A 17,751-nucleotide genomic window follows, 5' to 3' on the forward strand; every position below is an offset into this window, starting at 1 on the left:
GAGCCAGCGCGTCACGCATGGCAGACTTCAGGCCGTCCAGTCCAGTGGCCACGAATCCATGGTGTGTCCAGTCAGCCGTGAGTCCTCCGTGCCTGGCGATCGGGCGCTGGGCGCGTCCCGGGCCTCCACCGCGTGGTGGGAACTTGAAACTGCAGGCCTCTTCACGCCGCGCAGCCTGGCCAGGGCCAGAAACGGTCGACTACTGCGAACTGCTGCAGCAGTTCGACTTTTGCAGTACATATGTACATAGTATTACTGGCAGCAGCAGCAGCAGCAGCAGCAGCAGGAGCGATCTCGATTTCGTCATCAGTGGAGGTCAGCGCTTAAGGATGAAGGATGTCGAATGTCGAATGGTATCCCTCCCCGGTCGCCGTCAACAGCAGCTCTTACCGGTGCAGAACAGCAGATCTGCGTCATCCGGAAATTAATTCATGCACCTGAATCATTAATCATCGCGACGGCCACAACACCTTGGGAACTAGTTGCACTCTATATTGAATTTAAACCTCTCCAGGTCTCATCAATGGCTGGATCTGCCCCCATGGGTTTGGTGACGGCGCCGGTGGTAAGTAGATAGACTGGTAGCCAGATCATTTCACTGTCCCAGTCAAGGCTGACTTCTCGGAGGTGGACGCCATCCGAAGTATCGCCAGATATGGAGTAGATACTTATAGTGGCCTCGGAATATAAGAGCCTCTGCTATAGCCTATCTCATGCCACGATCTGACCACCGGGAGGACGACAAGATGGAGGCAATTGCTCCGGACGGGAGGCACTTCACTTACACTTCCAGTGTCTCTGGGATGTAACAAACTTAGAACCAGCCGCTCGTCGAAAAGGAGAGGGCGATTGGCGTGTTTCCATTGGATCGTGCCGGTTTTTCCTCCACTGCCACCCCTTACCCGAGTCGCCAATCAGCCGCCGTGCTGGGGGTTGCCATCGCCTTTTACCAGACGAGACGGCTCCACTGCCCCCTATTGCTGTGCTCCAGTCATCGTTTCTCATAGGTTGGAACCGGGTCAAGTTATCGTTCCAGAAAAAAGAGGGAATGGGAAATTGGAGTCCAGGTTTAAAAAAAAAAAAATTGAAAATTAAAAATCAAAAATCAAAAATGAAAGAGAGAGTTACCTTTCCTCAGGCCTACGGCCAGTAGTAGCAGCAGGTACCGACTCCGGGATCCTCTACCGTATCAGCCTGCTGCAATTCCCCTCCCCTCCTTTTCCCGGTCGTCTTGCTGTGCTTCTGCTTTTGACTGCCTCAGAACCGACCTCACCTTCCAATCCTTCCCTTCTCTTGGCCCCTCTTTTCCTTTGCCCGACTGAATCTTCCCCCCCTTACACCTGTTGAGCTTAATCCTTTCCCTCCGACCTTCAGCCTCGCTCGCTTTCTCTCTCTCTTTCTTTCGTGTCTCATCCATCCCCCTCCTCCTCCCTCCCCCCCCCCAAAACCCCAACCCTCACGGATCGGGATAGACGAGCATCTACTATCATAATCCCTGGTTCGACTTGGACTTTTCCTTTCTTTTCTTTTTTTTCACCTCCTCCTTTCGCTCTTCTTTCCTACCGGCCATCTTGCTGGATTAACCTTGTTCAACCACCGCGCGATTGGTGTATTCCTGTTCCACCTTCCTTTCGCCTCCTTTCCGCCTAGTCCCAAAGGCTCCGCGCTTATATTTGATTTTTCCCCTGCCGCCCGTTCCTTTGCGTCCGCTTGGCCTTTAGTAATAATACCATCCCCGGGTTAATCCATTCTTCTCCTTCTCCTCCCCCGTCGGAGTCTGATATATCAAGTTCTCGAGCAAGGTGAGTGGTTCTTTCGCCGTCTGGTCCTCCCAGTTCCCACATCCTTTGCCCCGGAATCCTCATGGTGGACGGTGCTCTCAAGCCTTCCGATTGACGCATCAGCTGCACCTCCTTGCGTCAGCACGATCTCTGACCCTGGGAAGCCTGCTGCTGCTGCTGCCTTCTTGCTTATCCTTAATTGGATTTCAAGTGGTTGCCCTTGGGATACTGATTGTGGCTCGTTCCGTATCCAACCACGTTCAATGCGGGCAGGGGGCTTTGCTTCATTTCAATCTTACAGTACGCGGAGAATTCCATGACTGACATCCTTCCTCGCGGACAGGCTCGCTACTCTTGACGCTCACTACCACCCACCACTCCCCCCACTACCCACTAAACTTTTCGCCAATTACTCCTACGTTCCTTAATCACCGCCAAAATGGGTTGTGGCATGAGTACCGAAGACAAGGAGGGCAAGGCCCGCAACGAGGAGATCGAGAACCAGCTTAAGCGGGACAAAATGATGCAGAGGAACGAGATCAAGATGCTGCTGCTGGGTATGCGCCTTCTATCTCCGTGCATTCTTCGCATGGCCTTCGCTGGGACGCGCCGTTAACGATATCTTCATAGGTGCTGGAGAGTCCGGAAAATCGACCATCCTTAAGCAGATGAAACTGATCCACGAGGGCAGCTACTCCCGCGATGAGCGCGAATCCTTCAAGGAAATTATCTACAGCAACACCGTTCAGTCTATGCGCGTCATCTTGGAGGCTATGGAGTCGCTCGAGCTGCCCCTGGAAGACGCTCGTAACGAGTACCACGTCCAGACCGTTTTCATGCAGCCCGCCCAGATCGAGGGTGATAACCTGCCCGCGGAGGTCGGCAATGCCATTGGCGCTCTGTGGCGCGATAGCGGTGTACAGGAGTGCTTCAAGCGGTCTCGCGAATACCAGCTGAACGATTCCGCCAAGTAGTAAGTGGCACATCTGCCCGGTCTCATCGGAATTGCCATTAACCGAACCCTTAGCTACTTCGATGCCATCGACCGTATCGCCCAGCCCGACTATCTCCCCACCGACCAGGATGTTCTCCGCTCGCGTGTCAAGACTACCGGCATCACGGAGACTACGTTCATTATCGGCGACCTGACGTACCGCATGTTCGACGTCGGTGGTCAGCGTTCGGAACGTAAGAAGTGGATCCACTGCTTCGAGAACGTCACGACGATCCTTTTCTTGGTCGCCATCTCCGAATACGACCAGCTGTTGTTCGAGGACGAGACCGTCAACCGTATGCAGGAAGCGCTTACCCTGTTCGACTCGATTTGCAACTCCCGGTGGTTCGTCAAGACCTCGATCATTCTGTTCCTCAACAAGATCGATCGCTTCAAGGAGAAGCTGCCCGTCAGCCCCATGAAGAACTACTTCCCCGACTACGAAGGTGGTGCCGACTACGCCGCCGCGTGCGATTACATCCTCAACCGCTTTGTCTCTCTCAACCAAGCCGAGCAGAAGCAGATCTACACTCACTTCACATGTGCTACGGATACCACGCAAATCCGTTTCGTCATGGCCGCAGTTAACGGTAAGTCCCCGCATGCATCCGGTGATTCCGGTGATGGAAGACTGACTTCGTCCAGACATTATCATCCAAGAAAACCTGAGACTGTGTGGTCTAATCTAATGACCGGTATATCTCGATCGAGTGCGAACCTCTCGACATTTAGACCGTATGCTATGTGACTTGTAATCTCGTCTTTTGCTCTTTGTCATACCATGTCGCAATTTGTTTTTCTTTTTCCTTTTTGAGAGACCCTGGCGTTGAGACATTCACTTGTCTATCTTACTAATTCCCTATTTCCTTTGTCTTGAAATGATATCTAGCCGGCTCTTCGTTATCAGCATTACCGATATCCATCCCATGACACAGAGCAGGAGTTGTTTCCCTTGGCCATTTCCATTTTGTTTCCTTCCTCTGAGCCGCGGGCGCCCGGTGGATGATGTCCACCGAGTCGGCTCGTGTCTTCTTTTCTGTACCCATGGGATTCCCGCGTCGTTCGATTTTTCTGGGCTCATCTTCCTCCGTGTCTGCGTTCCCCCCTGACCCCTCCTTCCGCTTTCATTTCGTGTGTCTTGTTTTGCCGCTGGATATCCCATCATCTCTTGGTGCTCTCATCCGCAATTCTGTGTGTAACCATATATCACGCATTCTCATCTTGGTCTCACGTGCACTGGGGAGGGCAATGAACGGCGAGCGGGCCATGGGCACGGGGAATATGGCAGGGTCCGCCCGAGTCTCATGTCTTTTTCTTCTCATGTGTCATGCCGGGTCGGTCATTGGGTCATAAGTCAGAGTTAAGGATTGTGAACTACCTCTTCCGTCGTAGGGGCTGTAGCGTAGGGTCGATGACAGGGGTCTGCCTGATAGACGCATCCCAAAGCATGGGTATAGATATATTAAATTGTCGTGCTCAGACACCGCTTTAGCAATGTTTACATCCTTCTAGATAAGGAAGTCGGCCAGTAACTGCGATACGATCTCCGCACAGCGGATCCGTGGACCACCCAGCCCCAACCAAGCATGCACTAGATACATACATACACAGTATGACAGCCGCAACAGCAAATCAAAACCTCAACTTGGGCCCCAGAAAGACGATCAGAATCGCGACCACCCACAGTCCGAAGATCCACGCATACAGCATCATCCGTCCCCACCAGCCCTTCCCCTCCGTCATCCGCCGCAGCATGCCCATGCGTCGCTCTGCCGCCTGCATGTTACCCGTCGTACGATCTAAGCCGTCGACCGCCCGCGCCAGAACGGACTTCTCCGCCTCCAGGGACGAATGGAACGCCTGTGACGATGACTTCAACTGCGATGCCAGCGCAAGTAGCGAGGTTGTCAGGTCTTCCTGTTCTGCCCGGTGAGAGGAGAGCGTGTCTTCTGTGGCTTGCAATCGGGCGGTGGAAGAGGGCGATGATGAAGGTTGTGGAGAGGTTGGGGTTTCATGAAGAGAGGATCCAGTTGCGATTGCGGTTACTGTAGACGAGGTGGTGGTGGGGGCGTTGGATCGATTGCGGAGGGTAGATGGGGGTGGAGGAGCGGGGGTTGCTTCTGAGGGTGGAGGTGTTGCTTCGGTTGTTGTTGCTGTTGTTGTTGTGAATAATGTTGCTGGTGTGGATTCTTTTTCTTCTGTAGCGATGTCGCGGTCATCCCTTTCCTCGTTTGATAGTTCATCCGTGGTGCTGCCCTCCTCTGGGGTGCCAAGGAGGTCTTCGCTGTCTAGGGAGTCTTCTTCTTCCTCGTCGATGTGGTGGGCGGATCGAGCCTCCGCTTCGGAGGTGAGTTCATCGAGGACATTTTGAAGTCGTTTGAGAATTTGCCGTTTACGTGCTAGGTCGTTCTGCAGGTCGTTGCGACGATCGGTAGGTTTGATTTGGGGGAGGGTGTGTTCGAGGCTTTGAAGATGGGTGCGGGCGTATTCTATGTTCTATGGGGTTGTTAGTTTGAGTGGAGCTGGTGGGAGGATGGTTGGGGGAAGGGAGGGGGGGGGGGGGGAGATGTCCTCGTTATAAAGTGAGGTCGAGGTGCAAAGTGCAGTGCAAGTGCAGCATGCAGGAGGGGAGGGATGATGTAGACGTACTGCTCCAACTCTCATGCGCTGGTACTCTGACCGGCGTAATGGCCTCAAGTCCGCGGCTGAGGAGAGGAGATTATGCTCGAGACGGGTGAACAGGCGAGAGAGGTTGAGGATTGCGAGGTCCGGAGAGTCCGGGGATGAGGCATACGTCGTGAGCGTCATCTTCCCTGGTCCTGCTGAGTCTGGGCTGGCGAAGAGGGAGGAGGGGAAGCGTTGGGCATGAGTTCTTGTTGGCATCTGGTGACGGGGTTCCTGTAGATCGGCTGACTCAGCCAGATATAGAGGTGGCTCGCTAACCCCAATCCGGCAGTCACGAACTATAGCGAGAAACAAACCAAAACCAGGCCGCCGGCTGGCTTCTTCTTCTTCTTCTTCTTCTTCTTCTTCTTGTTCTTGTTCTTGCGCCTCTGCTGGACGGATTAGAATGCGGGGAATCCAGATTACCATCATCGTGGAGGTCATCAATCGTCATTGAAATGCTAAACTAGCTGAAGCAAAAGTAAACTTAAACCACAGTCTGCCGCCCTTTTGGGCGCCGTCCTTGGGACAGGCGCCTCATGCTACTAGCCCGAAAATAAGAAGCGCATCCTCCCGGGAAACAGAACATGGAACGAAACTGCAAAAGCCAACAAACAATCGAAATCAAGGATGGAAGCCACGCCCGGAAGGAAACAAAATGCATCACTCTTGAAGAAGAAAACATCAGACCATCTGTCAGCTAGCTATACTCGATCATCAACCGTCGCCAGGACCGCATCCCCTCCTCATCCGCATCGTGCAGGAATTGAACTGCATAGCCGCATTTTTGAGAGGGTTGGGCCCCGATAAGGTTTGCAATGCTGGGGACCCCCTGTTCGTGGCTGCTGGCATGCCACTGGGCCGGCGCCAGAGACCCGGTCTGTCGCGGAGGATCTGACACAACGATGGCCCCGTGAGCTGGCCCTTCCTCAGATGACGAGTCACCGAGGCGACCATCCATGGCCGCGGTGGGTGCTGCTGAATGATGGTCCTGGCCAGGGGCGGAGGCGGCACACCCGAGCGACGACGGCACCAGATGATCCTCCGGTGGATATGGTTGCTTTGTCCAGTTGGTCCGCTCCCGGGCCAGAACCGCAGCCAGATAACCACTAGAAGGCAAGGGAGACAGATGGGACAGGGGCTGCAGGATATCACAGGCGGATGGGAATGGACCAACGCTATGGGAGGCTGGGCCTTTGAGATAGGCTACGCCGTAGCCGTGGCCCTGGCCCTGGCCCACTGCTGCATTATTGCCGACGGGCTCGTCTTCGCCACCACCACCCGTACCACCATGACCACGCTTCTCGGAAGGAGATGATGGCGGTGGATCCATCATTTGCCTCTCTAGCGGTGCGTAGGCGTAGGATCTATAGGCTCGCCGGCGGAGACGCTGCGCTAGTAGGACCAGAATGCAAATTATGCTGGCCACCACGTAGAGAAAGGCGAGAAAAAGGATCCGGAGGTCTTTCGGGCTGGCCGATTCATGGCTCAGACAGCGCATTGCAGATGATTTTCTATTGTGTTGGCTCCTACTGGGGTGCAGTAGGATACTAGAGCCGCGCACACACAGACTAACGCTTTCTCCCGTCGTCGAATGAGGCACAATTGGGTTTCTCTGGGGGCTCAGTAAGTACTGGGGACACCTTTGGAGGGGGAGAACAGTGTCACCCGCGCGATCAGGAAGAGTGATTTGTACCGAGGGAGTTGAATCTCTGGGTAATCGATCCGACGTGGCTTTCTATCTAGAAATGATCGGTCCGCGAGGCAGGGAGGGAGAGGCACAAGGCGGACAACTTGAAGGTTCAAACACGTCGCAAAGCAGTCGCAGAGATACCGCAAGCGAGGAGGAAAGAAAGCAGATGGATTACGATCCAGCTTCGACGACTTTTTTTTCCTTTCAAGGATGAGATCTGATGATACTTATAACTGAGACCGGCATGGCGCAAGCAACGCGCATCAACAAATCAAAAGAAAACAAAGCACTGGTCTCAGGACGACCCGGTGAGGGAATTCCCATAGTCTGATATTATATAAACCCAAGGAGAAATGGAAGCGACTCCACCATGCAGGGACATCTACACCCGTATAGTGGGATCGCAACATGTTTTGAAGCTCCCATTGCGGCTTCGCTCTAGACTACGTATGGACAGCGGACGAGCAGCGAGAAAGGAGGAGGGGGGCCGCCCCTCCAGGTCCAGCTCTGTCATGATCAGCCACGAGAGCTTATGCAGTAATTCGAACCCACGGGAATGGGGACTTCCACTGCAATGTACCACCGTCATAGGACCAGGAACGTCTTGGATGCAAGGCAGGTTCAGCTGTCCAGCTGGAGCGCCACATTCAGTACATCGGCTGGAGGAGGGCCCAGGGCCCGCTACTAAGTCACTAGGGGGAGTTTTAGCGAGAGCTACTCCCTCTTAGCACCTCCCCGACGGACTATAAGGCGACCTGGCCCGGGTGAGGCTCGAACACTGGTCGGTCCAGAGGGGGTATCTAGGCCAGAGTAAGGCCGAGAAAAGAGTGGAGTTTGGGGCCAACGAGAGTGGAGGAAGTCGTTGGACTGATCCAGTTTGAGATATACAAATTGCTCACGGACCAGATAGGGATTCCCTCGGTCAGGTGTGGTCAGGTGCTCTCGTCCGTAAGATTACGGGTACGGGGTAACTTTACCCGGCCTCGTGATGTCGTACAGCATACAGCGTATAGTCACTCTTCCATCTCTCTCCCTCCTCGCCTTTTCCCTCCCACCTTCCCTTTCCCCTCCCATTTCTCTCTCCCTCTCTCTCTCTCTCTTTCTCATTCCCTCTGCTTGTCGCTTCATCTGTCCGTCGCTCCCCATTTCCATTCATGGCCCGTCTATCTCAGCTGCGCCTCCCCCCGAACTGATCGTCTGGATGGCCGCAGATCCAGTTCGATTCCCACGGTTACCGGCGTCTGACCCGGTGGGGGGGGTCGGGAACATAGTTATCAGCTCGCCATCGCAAGGTGGATTCGGGCTCCATGAGACATTCCTTGAGTCCTGACATTTGACACGGACAGGCTGCTACTTTTCTTCCCGCCGCCTTCGCCTGAGATGGCGATTCAGGGACGAGATCTGTCGCCGGCGCCCCAGTGTGGCGGTGTCATCGGCGATCAGTGTGGCGCCGATTTGCCCTGAGGAAGCCCTCGATTGCCCGGTCTACTCGCAAGACAGCACACCATTTGTGGCCCGGAACCATTCTCCATCGACGCTCACCCCACTAGCCTGGATTTGATGGGTCTGTCATAGTGTTTCGTCGCGATGTTATTGCCCCAGACTGGTAGCCTACGACCCAGGTACCGGGTTTTCCCCAACGCACGCCGGCGATCCAATATTGAGTTCTCATATCTATTCCAAATCCTACGCTGCACTGTACCCCACTAATAGCAATGCTCGGATCTGAAAACCCCCTTGATGGCCACTGATGAGCACGCCACGTACGCGGGAAAGTTGAATAGACGGCGAATGGGATTCAGACAAGTGCAACATGAAATGGGTGGTCCAGCGCAGTCTACAGTCTAGCGGCGATAGTGTTCTTCTGCATCTCCTCCTTAGCCCGATCGCGGAGCACCTTTCGCAAGATCTTTCCCGAAGGATTTTTCGGGATCGCATCGACGAAGATTACCCCTCCGGTAATTCGCTTGGTCGCGGACACTTTGCCGTCCATAAATGCCACAATCTCCTTCTCGGTGGCGGTTTGTCCGGGTTTTAGTACAATATATGCCCGCGGGCCCTCGTCATCATTTCTATTTGCCAACCTCGTATTAGCTCGTTCGCTGAGATGGAGCCACCAAGAACTCACCTGGGCACGCCAATTACTGCAACGTCGGCCACTCCGGGATGCTCCAACAGAAGAGCTTCTAGCTCGGCCGGTGCAACCTGGTTGCCTTTGACTTTGATTAGCTCCTAGCGCAAAGATTCCAGTTAGCATCGCGCAACACGACAGAAGCAATGTATTGGGTATCGGCTTTCGCCGGGGGGTGGCAAGTCAGATTTTTGCTCTCTCAGCTTACCTTCTTTCGGTCAACTACATGGAACTTGCCGCCATCATCGACGAAGGCGATGTCTCCTGTCTTCAACCATCCGTCCTCCGTTTTGGTCTCCCTCGTTGCTTGCGGATTTCTCCAGTAGCCCTTCATGATATTGTGGCCTCGGACCCAGAGCTCACCGCGCTGATTGCGTCCCAATTCCGTCATACCATCGTCGGCCATTATCTTCGCCTCGCAATTGGCATTCAGCTCTCCAACTGATGCCGACTCTGATCTCTGATTGGGGTCCCAGCCTAAAAGGGAACACGTAGTTCTTGAGGAAGAAAAAGTCTGTCAGCCTGCAGGTCCTTCGCCACCAGGCGTACGCAAACAACGGGCTATTGGTCATCAGAACAGCAGTACATACTCAGTCATGCCCCATCCCTGCTTGACATTGATGCGTCCGGGCTCCCACATTGCCTCTATTTCCACGCAGACCTCTCTCCCTAGCGGTGCGGCGCCGCTGAACACCCCCTCCACACTGCTCAGGTCATATTTGCCGCTCCGGACCGCAGGATGCTTGGCCAATGCAACCACCACCGGTGGGACCACGATGAGGTCGCTGATGCGGAACTTGCCCGTATATTCGAGCATCTTGAGGAAGTCGAACTTAGGCATGATGTACACGGGCACGCCACGCTGTAGAGCGGCTGCGATGAAGATGGCCTGCGCCATGGCGTGGTACATGGGAAGGAAGCAGAGCCAACGTGTGCGGGCCTGCTTTTCCCTCCAATGCGGGTGAAGGTAGAAAAGATGGTTGTACTGCATCATGTTGGCGACATAGTTCTTGTGCGTGATCTCCACACCCTTGGGTTTCCCGGTCGTGCCACTGGAATAGTTCAAGGCGAGAGTACGATCGGCCATGTCCGAAGTGGACAAGTCATCCCAAGTGAACTGGCTGCCTTCGTCAACGGATGCGATCAGCTCGCCCCAGTAGCGGCAGCCCTTCGCGCCTTGTCCTTGGCCATCGAACACGACGCTGTTGAAGAGAAATATGCGATCTTGGCTTAAGCCAGCCAGCCTCGCTGCTTCAATTCCCGTGTCCAGACTCGCCTCCGCACAAATCAGATATGTTGCGCCAGAATCTTGCAACTGATACGCCAGCTCCCTGGCGACGTAGGTGGGATTGGCGCCGGAGAAAATGCCGCCGGCCATGGTGGTTCCGAGGAACACGACGGGGAAGAAGAGGCTATTGCCGGAGAAGAGCAGCACACGATCGCCCGTCTGCAGCCCGCTCTTGCGCAACCCCGCTGCAAACCGTTGACACCATAGTCGGAAGTCGTGTGTCGTCAGGTAATGCGTGTCAGGGCGTGCCGCCTCCGAGAAACACCGATGCGTCTTGGAGAGGGGATGCGTCGGCGACGTCAGCAACGCCGACGCCAAATGCGCATTGGGGATCTCAAGCTGCCAACGCGATTTGAACGGCATTGCGTAGTTTATAAGGGTCGTCGTATATTACTCTGCTAACTCAGTGTGCCCTGTCAGTTACCAAGATACCACAACCCAGATAAAACAGTCAGGGAACCTCACATCTATCAAGAACAATGCCCCACAGCCAAACAACTCACAAGAAGGAAAACCCCGGGGGAAATAAGGAAAATGCACGATATATAAACTGCAACACAACCGCCCCCCTGTCATGCATAACGATTCATAACCCGTATCGCAAGCAAGCAACCAGCCAACCAACTGAAATTCTCGACCCCGAATCCCTGCTTTTCGGGTGTTGGTTTCCCCATCCGAGCTACGTGGTTAGCGGAGCACGCAGAGCTCTCCCCGCAGTTTGAGAGGAGCGGGGGCGCGTAGAGCGATCGGTTATTCGGTCGGTTATGAGGTTGATCGACCCGAGGAGGGAAAAAGGAGGGGTGCTTTCCTTCTACCGAGGTGATTTGGGTTTGGGTGGCAAGTACGGATTACCACGTAGATGGTTGTGCACGGTTGTCAAGAAGGACCGGTGTATCTGGTGTATGGTGTGGTGCCTTAAGCTGTTGGTTTGGTTGAGGGGATCAATCAGGTTCTACTTAGGTAGGTGGGTGGGTGGGTGGGTAACTTAGTAGTAATGTAGGAGGTAAGGGGTGGGTGCGGGTGTTTATTTCCGGTGTCCGGAGATTATGGTAGAACCGTAAAAGGTGCCAGGCCCGTCCAACAGATGGGACGTATCTACGGAGTACTACTGGGACCTGGGATTAGATGAAGGTGGGACAAGGGCGGCTGCGTGCAGCAAGGTTGGATGGGGATGGATACCAACCGGTCAGTACATACGGAGTAAGTAGTATAAGCGTCCGTGAACATGTGTATAATTTACGAGATCTACATAGTACACTCCCGCCGCACCCAATATATGCATGCTAGTTGTATTGAAAAAGAAGAAAGAAAGCAAGCAAGCAAGCAAGCGACCCCTAAGTCATTGACCAGATAAATCATAATGAAATAAAAAAAATATCCAGCCCCTCAAACAGCTATAAACACCATTTCATTATGCCTCGTCACCATCGCCCCCAAGGCACGCCAACGTTGCCTTCAGCTCGCTTACGATCTTCTCCTCCAGCCGACTCTGCGCCCCCGAGGAGGCGTCGACCGGCTTCTGGCGAGCCAGTTCCAGTTCCTTCTCGCTTGTGGCGGTGATCCGCGTCCGGAGATTCTGCTTCCGTTCGAGAAGCTCTTCGATGTCCTCCTTCACCTGTGCTTTGTCCCATTTGAGTTCCTGGATCGACTGGGCATCGATTCCGAGGCTGGCTCCTGCTTCGCGGAATCGGGACAGGATGTACGAGATGAGCGCGAGCGAGTATGCCTCGGAAGCCATGCTCAGACTGATCCGGCTGGTCGGAGCGGCGGTACGACTGGCCGCGAAAGACTCGGTAGCTCGTTTGAGTTGGCCTTCGAATTGGTTGAGGAAAGCGGCTACCTCTGGCGCAATGCGGACGACGTGGTAGAGGAGGTTCAGGCACAAAGGAAGGATTCCGCCTGTCCAGATGGAGTACAGCCGGGGCACAGGGTCGAAGGGACCGAATCCCTTGGAATCGCGCAGGATGTTCGTTAAGCGGCAGGTGGAGAGCCGGACCAGCACCACCTCGACCGCTAGGTGTTCCGCTAGCATAGGGATAGTAGACATTTTGACGAGTAAAGACATGCTGAGTTCGCCGTATACGGGGTCACCGGCCACTGCGAGCTGGTCGGCCCATGAGAACAACGACGTCGCCATTCTCGCGGTGTCATTGTCGGCAATGTGGTAGACGATGTGCTCATACAAGCGGTCAACGTGTTTCACTTGTAATGAGCTCTGCAGTATTGCGATGAGGATGGCGAAATCTTTCGGCGTGCACTTGTCGGGTTGATCATGCAGGTACGTGGTTAGGGCCTTGAACCCTTGCGCTACCACGACTTTCACAATCTCAACAACGATACTCAGGTCCGACGAGACCTCGGGTTTCTTGGTAAGAGTCTCGGGCGCGGTTCGAGAAGGTGAATCCAGATGGAACTGGAAAGCAAGGAAGAGGACATTTAGAAGCGATCGGTAGTACTCCGTGTCGTCGTTGATCAATGCATCCTCGTACGTTGCACGACGAGTGCGTAAGGCATCCCATACGACCTTCAGGAGACCGAAGACTTCGGCGCCCTTTGCTCCAATCGCTACTAGTCGCTGGAGCAGAGCTTGGGCGAAGTCGACCCGAGTTTGTTGAATTCTCTCGAAGATGGCTTCCTGGGGGACGCCCCTGGTGTTGGCTTCGAGGCAGCTCTGCACAACAATGGCCATCGATTTTTGAACCTCACGGTCCGTCATAAAGTCTGCAGAGTGCTCGACGGCGAAGAATTTCCAACTATGGAGGAGACTCTGCAGAAATCCAGGAATTAGCTATTTCACATCCACGGGTGTTGGTTGAAACCTACCACTTGTGCCTCGACCAAAGACAAATTGAGATTGGCCCGCTGGAATTCTTCGGCAAACCCTTGGTTGCGGCTTCCAGTCCACGCGAAGTCATGGGAGAGGAGCTTTTTGCCGAGGTGGATATCGTAGTAGTATTCTTGGCCGAGATAACGGGACTGCAAAGAGGTTCGCTTGAAGTCGACGAGCTTGCACCCGGCGTACCTCATCTCAAAGTTCTTCTTGAGGTTGGCATGGAGGGAGGCATTGTACCCGGACACTTCGACCGCGTCCTTAGCAAACCAAGACACGAGCGGAATCAAGGTCTTATAAAAGCCTGTGTCGTGCATTTCCTTGGCAGAGTGCAGATAGACGGCACAAATATCGGCCACGACAGCTGCAACCCGAGTAGCAAAGATTTGGTTGGCCATGGACAGAGACGATATTTTCAGCTTCGAGACGTAGTTAACGAGGCTGGTGAAGAAATTGGCGTGCTTCTTCAGTTCCGGGGTTGCCCACGGCCAATTTTCCTGTGCATGGGAGACGAATTCGAGCAACGAGACAGCCAGCTGGAGGTCAAGCTGCTCAATATGTGACAGCATATCGAGGGCAATCTGCAGGAAGGGGGCGCCCCTCATCGCTACGCTCTTCTCTTTGTCGGATTTCTTCAGCGACTGGCGAGGTGAAGTGCCCGTAAGGATGTAGACTGCCAGCCACTGCTGGCGCTTGCTGACGAGGGTTGACAGCAGGTGCCATATGGCCAAGTGCAGCTTAGAATCATTCAGCGGTTTGTCGAACTGCGCCAGGACATCGAGGAAGAGACAAGCGGATTCGGCTCCCAGATGGCCGACCAAGGACGGCGGCTCGTTGGCCGGATCCAGGGCTGCGCCTGCTATGAGAACGTCAAGGAGCGAAGCGACCGGGCGTCGATAGGCATCGTCCGAGGCATACAGTTTGACGAGAGCGGGGGTGGCCTTGAATAATTGGTCTTCCAACAGCGATAGGGGCTGCTCCAAGAGTTGCGCCGCCTGTAGCAGCCTGATCGAGAGCTCCAATGTTGCTAACACCTGCTTTTGCACGAGAGTCATGTAGCGGAGGTACAACGTCGACGGGGTCTGGAGGCCATCGACGATCAGGCGGAGGATGGAATTGAAGGGTAGATCGGCGGCCGACTTTGGCCGTAAGACATCGAGGAGATACTTGGCCGACGAAGAAAAGACGCCCGTGATCTTCGTATCTAACTTGGTGGTTTCGTTCGTGCCGTAAGTGTAGTAGAGTATTTTCTCAAATGCCGTCGGGAGTTTCGTAGTGATCGCGAGCCTCTGTTCCGGCGCATTGAACCTCCAATTGCCACAGCTATTGTAAACCTCCACCATGATCCGCACGAAATTCAACAGGGTTCCTCGCATCATATGGGATGGAACGCCCGCGGTCCAGTCGGAAGCGAGCATTGGCTTTCCATTGGGACCACTTGGGCTCCGTCTCAACACTGCACGGGAGGCAGTGTCATCAACAACAGCTTCGAACAATTGGACGCAGCCCAGCAAGAATGGGTAATCGCCCGACGTCACTTCTGCAGCAGAAACGATCGCCGTCATGATACCACCCTTGCCGTCGGAGCCCAACAAGCTACTGCGAGAAAGCAATGGCCACACCCTGCCCGGCAGAACATCGATGAGAATGCAGATAAAACGCAGGCAGGCGATTGTAGACTCCAGAATGGCCTCAGAGCCCGCTCTGGGCCCGATGTTGGATAGATTACGTTCGAAAATCTCAAATACCAGCGAGATAATGTCGCTTTGGCGGGATAGTCCATCGCTTGCAAGCTCCAGGATCCTTTTGGCACTTGACCCGTCCCCATTCTGCACTGACGAATCCTTGACAGCAAAGAGAAGGTCGGCTAGTAGCCCTATTGAATCTGCAACCGAGTCTTCTCCATAGCCTGCTGAGAAACCTCCGTTCTCATTCCATTCCTCTAGCCAACTTCCGAGGTAACTCAGGCAAGAATACTGGTGATGCCACATGACCACCGCAGGCCGCGACTCGGAAACGACTTGGCCGATGGCTGCAGAGGGGATTTGCGACGAGCCTGTTACAACCAAGGCATTACTGACCCCCTGCTCAGTGATCTGTTTTCGAGGGGACGAGCCGACCATTGGCAGCGACTGAATGAGAGTGACAAAGTTCGCGTTCTCGTCCTCTCGAATCGTTTCGTAGCCTTGGAATCCAGGGGGTACGACCTGCGTAAAGGAATCCATGTTCTCTAACTCGCCAAGTATATCCGGAAGACCTTCCTCGTTGACCAGATCTTTGCTAACCAATGCGCGGCACAGCTTCAAAAATGGCACGGTTTCATAAGGGAAGCGAGACCGCGCTATCCGAAAGATGTTGTCCATCATGGCCTCCTCCCTAAGAAAGATCGAACGCGGGTCGCTAGCGGGGGTTGACGGGGTGCCCTGAAGCCTTTGGGATTCTGCCGGTGGACCCTGAAGAATTGCCAGGACGGACTCAACGATCTCCGGAGAATAGTCCAGGTACACGATGGCGATGCGGACGAAATCTAAGAGTACGACCTGAACCCATTGACTTGTCAAAGGGTCATCGACTGCTGAGGCGGCTCCAACTTTGGTAGCTAGGATAAGGATCATTTCAAACACGACGTCCCTCATGGCATCTGACGTTAGAAGGGTTATTGACTCATCCGCAGTGAAATTAGGCGCACGAGCGTTCTCAAGTAACTCTTCGTATAGAGAAAGCTCCGAAGCCCGAGAGGAACTCGCTTGAGGCGTGTTTGACTGGAAAGAATCGACTGCACTGTGGAATTGCTCGAGCTCCCGACTTTCTTTGTCATTGAGCGCAAGCTCTCTCATGGTATGCAAGACCAGTCCCCAGGAGAACGCGGCTGGGTTAGCAGACTTCGCGTCTACACCTGCTGTCAAGAAAATCTCATTTATCTGGCCGATCTCCTCTTTACAGAGGTAGTAGGGTGCCTTCGTAGACAGGCTTTTCTGTGAAGAGTTGTTGATGATCGAGGGAACTGATATTGGTAGCTTCATGAAAGCGAGCGTTGTCAGGGAGACGAAACCCTGGAGTGGCACCAACAACTCCATAGGCTCCTGGCATGGCTTTTCCAAATCAGCAAGATCGCCACCTGGAGAACGGGGTAAAGTACTCACAACTCGGAGCGGTTCCAGAAAGCTGTAGTCAACCATGAGACGAAGCCAAGAGAGCAGGATGTCCGCAGCAGGAACCTCTGCGGACGCTTGAAGCTGCAAAAACAACATCTGCACTATATGTATTAGCTCCTCGATGAGAGTTGTCGCCCGCAAGTCTTCCACTTCCTGGTTGCTCTCGGCAGCGCCTAGCCAGCCACTATCACCATCTAGTGAAGACAACCGACTCCGCATAGCATCAATGCATCCTTGGTTGAACGTGCGCCAGCCTTCACCCTCGGATTTTCCTTTGAATATCGTGGCACCCAATTTGCATAACAGCTGAACGTGACGGCTTGAAGGTTGCTGGGAGAAAACGGTATCCTGAGTGTCGCTGAGATGCAGTCCAAGGAGTTTGCGTGCCAGCTTGACGACATGGCTTCTCTCCGACAAGTATAACGTGCGCAGGCGCAAGCGGCGATTGGCCTCTGAAGAGAAATCAGAAGCACCTTCTTCACGAGCTGCTTTCCGGTTGAGAATCTCGGCGAAGGCAGGTCCTGCGAGAGACACGCGGAGATTGTCACCTCCTGCTGCACTCTGGAGGCTTGTTGTTTCCTCATCGGCGAATCGCGTAAGAAGGCGCGTGGCAGGTCGGTTCTGCCATTCAAGAATCGTTAATCGAAGCGCGCTGATTTCATCGATACCCGCCTTTTCGCTCAGCCATAAAGCATCCGCTTTGATTTCCTTCAGGTCGTATGATGCTTGCGCATTTGTCTCCACATGGATCGCGGCTGTCTTCGAGTCAAAGTCCGATTTCGATTTCGCGGATGGAGAAGGGAAGGCGTTGAGGCAATTCGAAAGGATCTGGACGCTGTCGGGATGCGACAAGAAGGCGTGCAGCTTTTCGACATCATCGACATTGTTGTCAATATTGCATGTGTGAAGGAAGGCTCTCCTCCAGGACCTGGAGTGCACGGCGGGTTAGCGGCTGTTCCTCAATGGGCAGAGACGAATGAATGCGCGTACAGAAGCTGAACGTCCCCGGAGAAGCACTTGTCCAGGGACGGGAAATAGGCTTCCGGGACGGGAGCCATTGGCGAGACAACTATATCATTCTAGATGCCCTATGTGCTGCGAAAAGAGAGTGCTGCTCGCGAGGGTCCAAGGCGACAGAGACCCGGAGCAGATGAAAGGTTGATAGTGATAAACACACAAGAGCTCACAGCTCAAAGGCGGGAACCCAAGAATATT

The 17,751-nt window shown here is 54.1% G+C and overlaps 5 protein-coding genes across 5 annotated transcripts; 1 reads left to right on the forward strand and 4 right to left on the reverse strand.

The window, feature by feature from the left end:
- Positions 1 to 2,220: 2,220 nt before the first annotated feature.
- gpaA (guanine nucleotide-binding protein subunit alpha gpaA) lies at positions 2,221 to 3,464 on the forward strand (the record flags this gene model as incomplete). The annotated part of the gene is made up of 4 exons (XM_025715990.1): positions 2,221 to 2,338; positions 2,412 to 2,754; positions 2,809 to 3,365; positions 3,421 to 3,464. 4 exons carry the CDS (start codon positions 2,221 to 2,223, stop codon positions 3,462 to 3,464), a joined length of 1,062 nt encoding a protein of 353 aa, XP_025572947.1.
- A 943-nt stretch (positions 3,465 to 4,407) lies between these two features.
- On the reverse strand, positions 4,408 to 5,583 carry BO80DRAFT_457205 (uncharacterized protein; the record flags this gene model as incomplete). Its single annotated transcript, XM_025722218.1, has 2 exons — positions 4,408 to 5,271; positions 5,425 to 5,583. The coding sequence occupies 2 exons, from the start codon at positions 5,581 to 5,583 to the stop codon at positions 4,408 to 4,410; spliced, it is 1,023 nt and encodes a 340-aa protein (XP_025572948.1).
- Positions 5,584 to 6,024: 441 nt separating this feature from the next.
- BO80DRAFT_154201 (uncharacterized protein) lies at positions 6,025 to 7,253 on the reverse strand. The gene is made up of 2 exons (XM_025713816.1): positions 7,136 to 7,253; positions 6,025 to 7,054 (listed from the first exon to the last, which is right to left on the reverse strand). Exon 2 carries the CDS (start codon positions 6,938 to 6,940, stop codon positions 6,140 to 6,142), a length of 801 nt encoding a protein of 266 aa, XP_025572949.1. The 5' UTR covers positions 6,941 to 7,054; positions 7,136 to 7,253; the 3' UTR covers positions 6,025 to 6,139.
- A 1,462-nt stretch (positions 7,254 to 8,715) lies between these two features.
- Positions 8,716 to 11,114, reverse strand: BO80DRAFT_154229 (acyl--CoA ligase). Its single transcript, XM_025713817.1, has 4 exons — positions 9,854 to 11,114; positions 9,472 to 9,760; positions 9,261 to 9,364; positions 8,716 to 9,204 (listed from the first exon to the last, which is right to left on the reverse strand). The coding sequence occupies exons 1-4, from the start codon at positions 10,912 to 10,914 to the stop codon at positions 8,970 to 8,972; spliced, it is 1,689 nt and encodes a 562-aa protein (XP_025572950.1). The 5' UTR covers positions 10,915 to 11,114; the 3' UTR covers positions 8,716 to 8,969.
- A 697-nt stretch (positions 11,115 to 11,811) lies between these two features.
- Positions 11,812 to 17,721, reverse strand: BO80DRAFT_387103 (nucleoporin). Its single transcript, XM_025717039.1, has 4 exons — positions 17,527 to 17,721; positions 16,525 to 17,464; positions 13,375 to 16,473; positions 11,812 to 13,318 (listed from the first exon to the last, which is right to left on the reverse strand). The coding sequence occupies exons 1-4, from the start codon at positions 17,592 to 17,594 to the stop codon at positions 11,963 to 11,965; spliced, it is 5,463 nt and encodes a 1,820-aa protein (XP_025572951.1). The 5' UTR covers positions 17,595 to 17,721; the 3' UTR covers positions 11,812 to 11,962.
- Positions 17,722 to 17,751: the final 30 nt, after the last annotated feature.

This window comes from Aspergillus ibericus (genome assembly GCF_003184845.1).
Source record: "Aspergillus ibericus CBS 121593 unplaced genomic scaffold BO80scaffold_34, whole genome shotgun sequence".
NCBI lineage: Eukaryota > Fungi > Ascomycota > Eurotiomycetes > Eurotiales > Aspergillaceae > Aspergillus > Aspergillus ibericus.

Coding starts and splice junctions, on each gene's coding strand:
- BO80DRAFT_387103 (XM_025717039.1), bottom strand. CDS start 17,594: ATGGCTCCCGTCCCGGAAGCCTATTTCCCGTCCCTGGACAAGTGCTTC. Junction 16,474..16,524: donor TTCTGGAACCGCTCCGAGTT/GTGAGTACTTTA, acceptor GATTTGGAAAAG/CCATGCCAGGAGCCTATGGA. Junction 13,319..13,374: donor CTTTGGTCGAGGCACAAGTG/GTAGGTTTCAAC, acceptor GGATTTCTGCAG/AGTCTCCTCCATAGTTGGAA.
- BO80DRAFT_154229 (XM_025713817.1), bottom strand. CDS start 10,914: ATGCCGTTCAAATCGCGTTGGCAGCTTGAGATCCCCAATGCGCATTTG. Junction 9,761..9,853: donor CAGGGATGGGGCATGACTGA/GTATGTACTGCT, acceptor TTCTTCCTCAAG/AACTACGTGTTCCCTTTTAG. Junction 9,205..9,260: donor GCAGTAATTGGCGTGCCCAG/GTGAGTTCTTGG, acceptor GTTGGCAAATAG/AAATGATGACGAGGGCCCGC.
- BO80DRAFT_154201 (XM_025713816.1), bottom strand. CDS start 6,940: ATGCGCTGTCTGAGCCATGAATCGGCCAGCCCGAAAGACCTCCGGATC.